Source organism: Protobothrops mucrosquamatus, unplaced genomic scaffold, assembly GCF_001527695.2.
Source record: "Protobothrops mucrosquamatus isolate PMUCROS unplaced genomic scaffold, P.Mucros_1.0 scaffold926, whole genome shotgun sequence".
NCBI lineage: Eukaryota > Metazoa > Chordata > Lepidosauria > Squamata > Viperidae > Protobothrops > Protobothrops mucrosquamatus.
This window is the reverse complement of record NW_015387177.1, coordinates 116,622-129,092: the sequence shown is the minus strand read 5'-3', so window position 1 is coordinate 129,092 and position 12,471 is coordinate 116,622. Positions and strand designations below refer to the sequence as shown.

Genomic DNA, 12,471 nt, shown 5'->3' with positions numbered 1-12,471 from the left:
AGTGATAAAGAAAATCCTGGACTGTGCTGAGATGGACAAATTAACAAAAGAGATAAAAGAAAAGGAAGACACAGAATACTATTTAATATGGAACAAGTGGTATGACTGGCTGGAGAGTAGAAATAAGAGAATAAATGTGGAAAGGTTAAAAGTGGAAAATGTGTGTATAATAATGTATGAAGGAAGAAAAATGCAAATAGGAAATAATGGGGCAACAAGGACAAATACTCTAAAGAAGAATAAGGGGGGAAATGTAAATAATAGAAGATTACTATTACGAAATTGCTGTTAAAATATATACTGTGTATATATGTGTGTTATGTTTTGTTTTGTTTTGTTGGTTTAAATAATAAAAATTTAAAAAAAATTAAAAAAAAAAAAGCAAACCCAAACCCACACAGATGATGAGGCACGACCACAAACTAGAAGCCAGTCCACAGCTGCATCATTAGCCACTTTAAACCCCTCCAATCCATACATGAAGCAAACTGACACCCACCATAAAGATGTGGCACGACCACGAACACGAAGCCAAACAACAGCAACGAAGCTCACCACCTCAAATCCCCCTGCAACTCAAACTAACCTGAGCACAACAAAGCCCCCACCCAAATAGAACACTTCCCCATCCAATCAGAGCACAGCCAACCCCCCATCCAATCAGAGCACAGTCAAGCTCCTTAACCAATCAGAACACACCTCCACCCAATCAGAACACAGCCAAGCTCCCACCCAATCAGCTCAAACCCCACTGGCAGTTAAAAGGAAGAAACAGCTGCGATCACACACACTACTGCCAGAAGCACGAAGCTGAAGACACCAGCCTGAAGATGACGAATGTGACTTCGTCGAAACGTCGCCAAGACACTTCTAATTCTACGCGGGAGAAAATCCGAATAACTAAAGACCTACATATATATAATACTATAAACATACTATAAACAAGTTTCTTGTGGAAGGTTTATATGATGATCTAAATCAGGGGTGTCAAACTGCCGGTCTGCAGGCCGGATGCATCATGCCAAAACCGCGCCCACCTCATTGCCGGCAATGGAGAAAAAGTCGTGATACGTCGCGACACATCACGTGACGTTGCGAGTCTGACACCCCTGATCCAAATGGTCCCTTCTAGAGTTTACTTCATCTGTCTTCTTCTGACAAGTGAAATTTTGTTTAAATACATGCATGTATTTGTTACCCACATGAGTAACAGCAGGTCAACATATAGTGCCATACACAACTTTGTAGTTATGCGCTCCTAATAATATAATTCCTCTTTGTCTATTTTAGTAAGTTGCAATCACCAAAAATAAATTACCTTTACATATTTGGCATACATTTGTTCATCCAGAGGAAAACTCTGGACATTTCTTTCATCTCTGGCATGAAAAGTACCTAGCTTGACCCACTTATTTGTTGGATACCTAGGAGAACAATGCATAAAGAATCAGAAAGCACAATGATTTTCTGATTAAATAGCAAATAAGATACTTCTTAAAATAAATTATACAATGCTTTCTACTTTATAGCTGATATCATCATCATCATTTTAGCCATTGTCTATCCGCTGCAAGATTAAGGCCTCTTCCACATGTTTCCAACCAATACGGTCCTGAGCTTTTTTTTTTTTTGCCAATTGGGACTGAAATGCTTGCTGATGTTGTAGATCCACCTTATTTTAGGTCTCTTTCGTGGATGCTTTTTATCAAGTGGGATCCATTCTATGACTGCCTTGGTCCACCTGCCATCAGTTCTTCTTGCTATGGGACCAGCCCATTTCCATTTCAATTATTTTACTCTCTTGATGATATATTTTTGTTTGTTCTCTAATTCATATGCAGGTCTTTCTATTTTATCTTGTAATGATGGGCATGTATCTTTCCATGGGTTTTTGTACCACTTGTAGCTTTTGTATCAATTGTGAGGTTAGTGTCCATATTCCATCAGCATAGAGCAGGTAGCACACACTGGTCAAAAACTTTTCTCTTCAGGCATAGGGGGAGGTTGTTCTTAAAAATAATGCTTAGCTTGCTGAATGCCTGCCAACCACATTTAACACATCGTTCAATTTCCTTTATTGTATCACCTTCCATTGAGATCCGTTGGCCAAAGTATATGTAGTGGGCTATTATGTCCAGTTCTTCTCCAGATATAAAAAAAAATATTTGGTGAATTTATTAAATATAACCTGGCTCTTTTTCAGGTTTATTTTTAAGCTAAATGTTTCTCCTGCTTTGTGCAGCTTTTGTATGTGTCCTTGTAGCTCTTCTGGGTCTTGTGAGAAGAGAACAGCATCATCTGCAAATCTTAAGTGATTTAAATTGGCGCCACTGATTTTTATTCCATCTTTTGCCAAGTCTAGTTTGCAAAATACTTCTTCAAGGCAGACTAAGAAAAAGATAGGTGATATTGTATCGCCTTGTCATACATCTCGTTCGGTGTTGATTTCCACTTTAAGATCATTAAGGCAAATTGTCACTATTGTTTTTTCATATATGAATGTAGTAAGTTTATATAAGCAGTGTCTATGACTTAGTTGAGTAATGCTTGCTTGAGTTATTGCTTGCTGGAATACTGAGTCAAATGCCTTTTTGTAGTCAATGAAAACCATGCACAGAAGCATAGTGTACTTGTTGTGCCTTTCAATGAGTTGCTGAACAACCTGGATGTGGCCACTTCTGAATCCTGCCTGCTCCTTTGGCTGTGCATTATTTAATGTTCTCGATATTCTTTTAGCTATTATCTTGGTGAAAACCTTATAGATTACTGCAAGAAGGCTTATTGTGTGATAGTTCTTTAAATCATCTTGGGCCCCTTTCTTGTGTATAAGAATCACTTCAGCATTTTTCCATGCATCGGGTATTTTTTCTTCCCTAAGGCATCTCAAGTATAGCTTTGTTAGTATCTTGTGTAAACTGTGACCGCCAGCTTTCAGCATTTCAACCGTAATGCAGTCATTTCCTGAAGCTTTGCCATTTTTCATTGATTTTGTGGCACTTGATAGCAATAGCACTTAGACTTACATACCACTTCACAGTGCTTTCCAGCCCTTTCTAAGCAGTTTAGTAAGCATATTGCCTCCAACAGTCTGAGTCCTCATTTTATCAATCTTGGAAGGATGGAAGGCTGAGTCAAGAGTGAGAATTGAACTGCCAAACTGCTGGTAGTCAGCAGTCAGCAGTCAGCAGAAGTAGCCTGCAGTACTGCATTCCAACCACTGCGCCACCACGGATTATATTTCCTCCACTAGGATATCTGGCATTTCTTTTTTCATGGGTGTTGTTACTTTTGAGTGCTCCTGATCTTTGTATAACTCTTTAATAGAAGTTTCCAATTATTTCTAACATTCCTGGATTGTTCTACACACAGAGCCATCTTCACGTTTTAATGTAAAAACCTTCTTTTTTTTATTTATAAGTTTGCATTTTGCTCTATTAATCCCTTTGTTTTCTTCAATTGCCTTTTTCCCAAGCTTCACATTAAACTGATGTTTCTTCTTGGATACATTTTCTTATGGTCTTGCAAAGTTCAACATATTCTAGTTTATTAATGAAACTTCCAGTATTTTTCATTGTCCATCATTTTTTCATTAAATCAATAGTTTCACCAGAGATTTTTGACTGTACAAAGTGTTTTTTCTGGTGGTGCTATAGATCAGGGGTCTCCAACCTGTGGTCCGTGGCCCGGTACCAGGCCGTGCCTGTTGGCCACGGGACGCGGAATGGCTGGCGAGTGTGTGTGCACGTGTGCAGCCCCCCACTCGTGCTAGATCCACCATGAAAGCACTAGTGGCCCCATTTGCACATACGTGTGGGTGCTAGCGGCACATTTGTGCACGTGCGTGGGTGCTAGCGGCATGTTTGTACACTCACAAAGCACAGGCACAAAGCACTCACAAAGAACAGGCACTGGTGCCGCTGCAGGTACGCATGGCCCACTTGCGCATGCACATGGGTGCTAGCATCATAGTAGTGTGCACGCCCATTTGCGCATGCACACACATGCACACATTTCCCTGCTCCTCCCTTTCCCTCCGGGCCGCCAATTTGGAAAGGTTGGGGACTTCTGCTATAGATGTAGCAGATTCAAAGGTGTTTTTGACTATTTGTTCATTCTGGTCCATAATGTTCCTCTCTTCCCAATCTTGCAATAGAGGAAAGGAATTTGATAGATTAATCTCAAAATTGCTGTTCTCTAACAAACTATTTTTGTTTTTTTGTGACATATTTATCATTTTCACATGCTCTTTTTGATAGTTTTTTTCCGCTTTAGCTTGTACCATTCTAATGATCACTTCCAAAGTTAAAACGATTGATGACAGTACAATTGCAGAATATGGTTTTATCACTTGACATGAAGTAGTCAATTTTGCTTTTTCCATGTCCATTTACTGCTAGTTTTTTCCTGTAAAATGAGTTCATAATATAAAGTTCCTGTCCTTCAGCAAAATCTACTAGTCTGTCGCCTCTATTATCTCGTTCACCATTTCCATATGGACCAGTCACTTTTTCTCCAGGTATTGTTCTTCCTATTGTTGCATTAAAGTCACCTGTTAGTATTTTGTATCGGCATTTTTCTTTGTCTTGAAGGCAGGCCACATCTGATATAATTATATGAAATTAAAATGGAAAGCACTAAAGGAAGCCTGTTAGCTTAATTTATTATTCTAAAAAAGCAGTCAGTGTAACCACAATACACACTAGTTGAAGCCTTATGTACTTGTAAAGTTAAGCGTTCATTTTTTTCCTGCAAAGAACTGTAAATGAGAATTTATTAAAAAAACATTTGCCTGAATATTAAATTTTAAATAAGCATGCTAGATTTGTCTGCTAAAATCATGAACATAGTAAAAATTATGAAATTACAAAAACTGACTTTCAGTTTCACTAAACTTTGTGACAATAAATTCTACAATTATATTTTGATCATGAGACATACCTGTCACTGATAGACACCAGAAAATCCTTGGGAGTGGATGAGAATAATTCATGATTAGCAATATCCAGCTGTTTTACTTGAATGGGTTCACACAATTCAACAACAAACCTTCAGGGCAAATAAAAATTACATTATGTTCAAAGCATGTTCAAAGCTATTTCTCAAAAAATAGGTAAAACTATTGACTGAGTCAACAGCCATTTTATGGCAATTGATCCCAGAAATGTGCTTCAAAATGATATGAAAAGTTTCTCAAAGGTATTATTCATTGCTTTCCATACAAAGAAAGCATTAGCAATACAATAAAAATCACTGTGCCAAATAACGCTTAATAACAATTATCAACATAAGTGTCAAGCTCAAAGAAACTTCATGATACTTCAGCTATTTCTGTTTCTTGGCTTGCCTACAAACCCAGGAGGGAGCGGCTTTCGGTTCCGGTTCGTGGCGGTGTGGTCGAGCGAAGGGAGTCGTCCCTTTACCGACCGAGTTTCCCTTGTCGGTAGACCCAAGAGGGTTGAAAAGTCACTCTGGAGGAGCGACTACCATTGAGGAGGCTTCTCGGATAGTTGCAGAGGAGCGGCAGCGTCCTCTGTGCACCGAGTATTTCCTTTGGGCCGACAGGGTAAAGATCGGCCAGTAAAATGGCCGATCATTTAGCTGCGCCAACCACAAGCCACAAGATCAGCTAAGCAAATAGACCCACCATGGAAGACTTGGTGAGATTTTTCTTTTACCTCTATTTTCTTTATGCCTGTGAAAAGTTGTTTTTTTTTCTTGGAACTACTCCCTTTTCTGGTGAAGCGGCGTATTAAAAGAGAAGCTCAAAGGATTAAATCTATTTTCACTTTAATGGTTGATTTTATTTTTGGATATTGGGAGCCACAAGAAAGTTTTTTATAATATTTGGAGAATATTGTTTTCTTTTACCTTTATGGTCTCCGGAAGGATTGAATATCTGACTAATCTTGATTATTTTCCGGGGGACATTGGCTGACAAAACTATTCATTATATTTGCCATGGTTTTTTGCTGTGATGGCTTTCATTTTGTATAAAGGAAAAAGACGAAGAAGCTGGAGGAGATGGATATTGATTGATCGTTTTTCAAATATAGTCTCCCTTAAAAGGATAAGGATTTTAAATATGATAAAAATGGAGGAAACCGGTTTAGATCTTACTTATAAGTATATTTTGGACAAAATTTTGGAAAATACGGAGAAGATAATTGCTTGCTCAAAGGAGATCTCTTTGTATCAACAAAGCAAAACACAAGGACTAAGTGAAACACCAGCTTATGTTCAAGAGACTTGTTCTCCACTTACTGAGTTGGAAGAAGTAGACTCACAGTTGGATCATCAATCGATATTGGAGAAAAGACTTGATACCAATGGACAAATAACTTACGATAAGGAAATGGAGGATTTTACTTCAGAAGAACAAGCTGGCTTGCAGATGCCATTTGACTTTGTGATAGAGAAAAAATCATGGGAAAAGGAGCAAGGTTTGATCAAAGAGGACGATATAAAAGAAAGGATTTTAATTGAAATTTATGTAATGTTAAAAGAAAGGGGAAATGATGTTCTGCCACGGAGTTATTCAGATTAGCTATAACTTTTATACTAACTTAACAAAATGTACAATGGGAGCTTCTTTTTTGGTGTGCATAGAGTGGCAGGCGGAGGCCCGATTATGGAAACCTATCTGGAATAGAAAGAAACCCAGAATAAGATATATTAAATTTGATTATAGTAATGTGGTAAAGGTTTCATAGCGATCCGGATTGATTTGGATTTGGAATTTGTTAAAAGGGCTTTATATGTTTTTAATATTAGAGATGATACAATGAGAAAAGGATTGAAATATGGGAATAGATGGAATTAATCATTGGAGATTTGGAGAAGTATTGAAAAAGAATAGAATATTGGTGAGAAAGAGAAGAATTTAGTTTTGGAGTTAATAATGTTTATATAAGAAAATACTTGGGGCACCGGAATAGTAAATGAATATGTTAGCCTAAGATTAAATATTTGTAAAATTAAGAAAGCATAAAACAGGATCTTTGGGATAGACAATGAGTTTTCATAATTTTTTATTAATTAATGAAATTTATATAGAATGATATATTCAATGAAAATTTGTTTTAGAAATGTTTTAATGAGCCTATAACAATATAAATAGATAGATAATGTTAGTCTATTTTTAATTATTCAACCTGGAAGTAGCGATATATTAGTGAATTAATTGGTTTTAGAAATATATTAATTTGATTATATTTTAAATAAATGGAGTTTTTTAAGTTTAAGTCTAAATATGAGAAAAAGTATAGGTCTATAGATTGAAATTTTTTTACTGATTAATGGAGTTGATGGTTAGACAGAGTAATGAATGAATTTATTTGAAAATGTATTAATTTGATTATAATATCCTATATAGAGAGGGAAATTTTTAAGAAATATTGTGTATATACTTATCATGTTATTGTTTTTTTTTAAATTTGATCACCACGTTTCCACGCGGGTTCTCAAGCTGTGTTGGTGTAAAATGGAAAACTAATAAAAATTGTTTGGATAAAAAAAAAAAAACCAGGAGGGAGCGAGGAAGAATGGAATGTGTATTGTAGGTGCGGAGCTGCTGAGCCTGAGAACCAAGATCATTCAAGATTTTGTTTTCTGAGAACTGAAGATTCTTTCTCATAATAATTGTCTGAAGCTTAATTGGGTAATGTGACCTGCACTGTCAGGGGGAAAGAAAGTTTCTATACTTTTAATATACTGATTTGGCACCAATTTAGCCAGAGCTGGTTTTCTATTCATCAGTGCTGATATGGTGTGCTCAATAAAGTTTTGCATTAGAGATTGGAATGTCTCAGCTGTGCTTACTTTGTTGGGATCATCAATCAGAACCTTGACAAAAAGATTATCTTGGAGACATTTTAACTGCCATATTACTTGTGTCAGATCCCCCCAAAAATGTATTGCTATTTCTGCTAACCTCTACTTGCTTTTATAACCATTTTTTGGGGCCTGCCATTTTGTTGGGAGGGGGGATTCCGATGTGGGAATATACAATATGCTTTGATCTACCTATGCCACACTGCCCTTCCCCCAGGGGAAGGAATGTGCTCAGATACCATCACTCTTATCTGGAAGATGGTTTGTGCTTGGAGCTGGAGGGAAACGAAACTAAGAGAGACCTTGAAGAGGGCGCCAAAGGAGCCAGTTACCAAAATAATATACCACCTGTGGATTGGCTGAGATTCAAACAGACAATGTGACCCTGGGGAGAGGAGTAACAAACACTGCTTTTAATAGATTGCTTCCGCGGGCTATTTTCTCAGACCTTGCTTTGCTTCCTTGCTATCACTAACTACCAATAAAAGTTCCTTTTGAGACAATGCCTGTTTCAAGAGTTCTGCTTTCTTGGGAGACCTAGTTGAGGCAGGTCCTTACAACTTGCTTTATTCTCTTCACTGCCAAATATATCAAGGAAATGCATGTGTTCTAGAAATAGTATGCATGCTTTCAAATACACCTTTTTTTCTCATGTAAGTGATTGTGGGACTGCAGTTCTAAGAATATTACAAGAAGTCAAAACTTGGTAATGAACAAGTACTTTAATGAAGAATTCTGAATAAAGATAAAGCCAGTTACAGCTTTCACAAATCTTAACGATAGAGAATTTTAAATACTTGGATTGGAAAAGTGAAACCAGAACCTTTCCTCTTGGGACTGATGGATAAATATTTTTTAAAAAATCACGGAATATTATTTTCACATGACTACATAATTACAACAAGATTATTGTACACTCAAAGATGGAAAGATTTGGTAATATATATGATAGAGGAATAGTTGATGAGAACTCACAGAAAGGGCCAAACTGAGTTGTTTGATTAGGAAAAAAACCCAGTATGTTTATTGGTGAGTAGAAAATCTTATGGATGTCTTAATAGAAAAGAAAAAAATGAATATGATTTATGTTTTTGATGATTAGATAGGGTGAAGTACTGGTACTCCTTAACTTACAACTACTCAATTATTATTCAGTTAAAACAGCACTGAAAAAGGTGACTTATGACCATTTTTCATACTTAAAACCATTGCAGCATCCCCATGATCACCTGATCAAAATTTGGGCACGTATTTTTGAATGTTACACTATCCCACCAGGGTGATATGATCACCATTTGTAACCTTCCCAGCTAGCTTCTAACAAGCAAAGTCAGTGGGGAAAACCAGATTCGCTTAACGATCACGATTCACTTAATAACTGCAGTGATTTGCTTACCAACAGTGGCAAAAATGGTAGTAAAATGGAACATAAATCACTTAGTAACTGTCTTGCTTAGCAATGGAAATTTTGGGTTCAATTGTGGACATAGGTCAAGGACTATCTGTATACAAAGAAGAGTCACAATGTATCTTTAGAGAGGTCAATTTATAACTGTAGATATAATTGCTGAAATGAAGATTGGGAGATTTCTTTATATATTTTTTCTTTCTATTTTCCTGCTACTGTTTTTCTTTTTGTACCTTTATTTTTCCCTTTTCACTCTATTTTAGTTTATAATAGACTTATTCTTGTGTTATGCAAGCCTTGAAAAGGTGATTTGAGAACCCTCTCGGCGATGAATGAGCAGAGATCCATGTCGGAGCCATTGAAAAGGGCAAACGGTTGGTTTCCATACAAAGAAAACATCAGCAATACAATAAAAATCACTGTGCCAAATAAGGCTTAATAACAATTTATCAATATAAGTGTCAAGCTCAAAGAAACTTCATGCTGCTTCATGCTGGTTCTGAGATAATATCTGCCAGTTCCTTCAGAACTCTGGGATGTAATCCATCAGGTTCCAGTGATTTATATTTATCAAGATCAGACAGGTATTCTCTAACCATTTTCTTACTTATTGTAATTTTTATTTCTAGTCTGTCTTTTACAGTTATGTTTTTGGTAGGTTGGGCGATAGTTTCTTTTTGTGTAAAGATTGATGCAAAGAAGAAGTTAAGCAGTTCTGCTTTCTCTCTGTTGCCTGTTACTTTCTTGCCATCTTCTTTCTTAAGTGGGCCTACTGTTTCCTTGACTTTTTTCTTGTTATTTAGATGTTGAAACTTTTTTATTATCTTTGACTTTTGTTGCAAATCTTTGTTCATTCTGAACCTTTGCTTTCCTGACTTCATCTTTGCAGAGTCAGGCTATCTGCTGATACTCTGCCTTAGTTATGTTTTTCAGTTTTGCACGCTTGAGTTGTTTTCCCCTTTAGAATTTTCATCCATGGAATTTTTCTTAGACTTGCTCTGATCTTGTTAAAATCAGCTCTTTTAAAGTTTAAGACACTGGCTGGATTATGTTCTATTGCTTGTGTTTGCATTATATTGAATTCCAATAAGTTCCGGCAACTTTAACTCCCTTTATCACTTCTTCTCGATTAGTAAGAAATAGGTCTATATAGCTTTTCCTCTAGTCCCCTCTTGTACGTTTTGGATGACAAAGTTGTCAACTAGGTTGGTTAGGAAACTGTTTGATCTCCCACTTACTGCAGTGTTTCTCTCCCAGTTGATATTAGGGTAGTTAAAGTCTCCTATTACTACTGTGGTATATTTCCTACATACATGTTAGTTGTTTAGCAAAAAGTTCATTTATTTCTTCTGCTTGCTTGGGTGGTCTGTAGTATATGCCTATAGCAATGTCATTCTTTTTTCCTTTTATATTGACCCATATGGATTCTAGGTTTTCATCCTTTGTTTTGTGGATTTTTGTAGAGATGTAGTGAACTTTTTATATATAATGCAACTCTACCTCCTCTTTTGTTGGGTCTTTTGAATAGTTTGTATCCTTCCATCAGTACATTCCAGTCATGAGTTTCATCCCACCATGTTTCAGTAATGGCAACTATATCATATTTACCTTCATGTACTAGTATTTCAGGTTCACCCTTTTTGTGCCCTAAACTTTGAGTGTTTGTCTACAGGCATTTGAATCCTTTATGGGTCTTGGCTATGTTTCTTATATCTCCTACTTTGTATTTGGGTTTTCCATCCTTTTCATTACTCTCCTCCTCCTCCTCCTCCTCCTCCTCTTCTCCTTCTTCCTACCTCTTTATATGATTGGTTATCTAGTGGTTTTTGCTTGGAATTAGGTTCTAAACGTCTTGAAGATTGCCCCCCCCCTAAATTTTAGTTTAAAGCCCTTCTAATAAGATGAGCCAGTCATTTTCCAAATTATTTTCTTTCCAGTTCTTCTGAGGTTCAATCCATCCATTTCCAGTAGCTCTTCATGTAGGTAATGCAGACCATGGTCTAGGAAACCAAAATTCTCTTGATGACACCAGTTTTTAAGCCAGTGCTTCATTTCTAAAATCCTTTGCTCTCTCATTGGATGTTGGTCTTTTGTTGGAAGTATAGATGAAAACACCACTTGTGCTCCTAATTCTTTAACTTTCTTCCCTAGCTGTTCATAATCTCATTATTGTTTTTAGATTCATTGTTGTGTAATTGGACCCCACATGTAAGAGAAGAAAGGTGTAGTAATCTGTGGAGTTGATTATTTTAGTAAGGTTCTCAGTTTCATCTTTAATTTTTGCTCCAGGGAGACAACATACCTTGCTAGATTGACTGTTCAGTTTGCAGACTATAATTTCTATTCCCCAAAGAATTGAATCTTCTATCACCGATATTTCATTTTTTTCCCTAAAGAAGTCTAGGATACTATTCTTTCTGTCACAGGAAAGGAAGGGTAGACAGGAAAGACTTTGCTCTTGGTTGCTATTTTCTTTGGTTTCCATTAGTCTCCCTCTTTAGGTTCATATATAGGGTCATTTTTTTCAGAAGCTGTTTGTTCCCTATTGTATTCAATTTGGGTGTACTGGACTAGACTTATTTCTGGAGGAGCAGCATGTCATGGCTGCATCTCACCTATCCAAGCTTCATGGGCTGACAGCCTAACATTAGCATCGGATGGGGGGGGAGAAAAATTGGAATGTAAGGAAGAAGGAGGGATGAAAGACCAATTGAGCCATGTGAGAAGCTACAGCCAGCTAAGGTTTAGTAATGATATGCAGAGCTGGGAACTGAGCACCTGTTTCCTAAACAATATACAAGCACTTGATTTAGCTTACATAGTTCTGTAACCATTTAAGCTTTAATGACGTATACTCTCAGCAAAACAAATGGCCAAGAGTCAAATTACATGACCTCAATTTTGCTTATGATTTTACCTTAGCTGCATTTTCCCCCATTCCCCTGCCGAATGGAGTTTCCTCCCAGGGCAATAATCAGGAAAATACAATAAATATTCATACTTACATTTTTTTGTGAAGACGGTATTTACTAAAGAATAGGAGGCACACAATAGGGTATACACACTGAAAAGAATGTTTGCATAGCAAGCTTGCATCAATTTTGAGCATGCTAGGCAAACAGCTGGCATTAGAGTATTCCTGTCATTGTGTGTCTGTTTATTCTCTTGTAATACCTTCCTCACCAAACTGTCCGCTCTGCAAGAACGGGAAAAAATGTTGTCAGGCACAGGAC

The 12,471-nt window shown here is 36.9% G+C and overlaps 1 protein-coding gene across 1 annotated transcript in view; it reads right to left on the bottom strand.

Moving 5' to 3' along the window:
- Positions 1–12,471, bottom strand: part of SUCO (SUN domain containing ossification factor) — a 178,808-nt gene that overhangs the window by 103,494 nt on the left and 62,843 nt on the right. Inside the window, exons 10-11 of the mRNA XM_029284770.1 lie at positions 4,939–5,046; positions 1,319–1,424 (exon numbers count right to left, since the gene is read on the bottom strand). Coding sequence (XP_029140603.1) covers positions 1,319–1,424; positions 4,939–5,046 — 214 coding nt within the window. The remainder of the gene's footprint in view (positions 1–1,318; positions 1,425–4,938; positions 5,047–12,471) is intronic.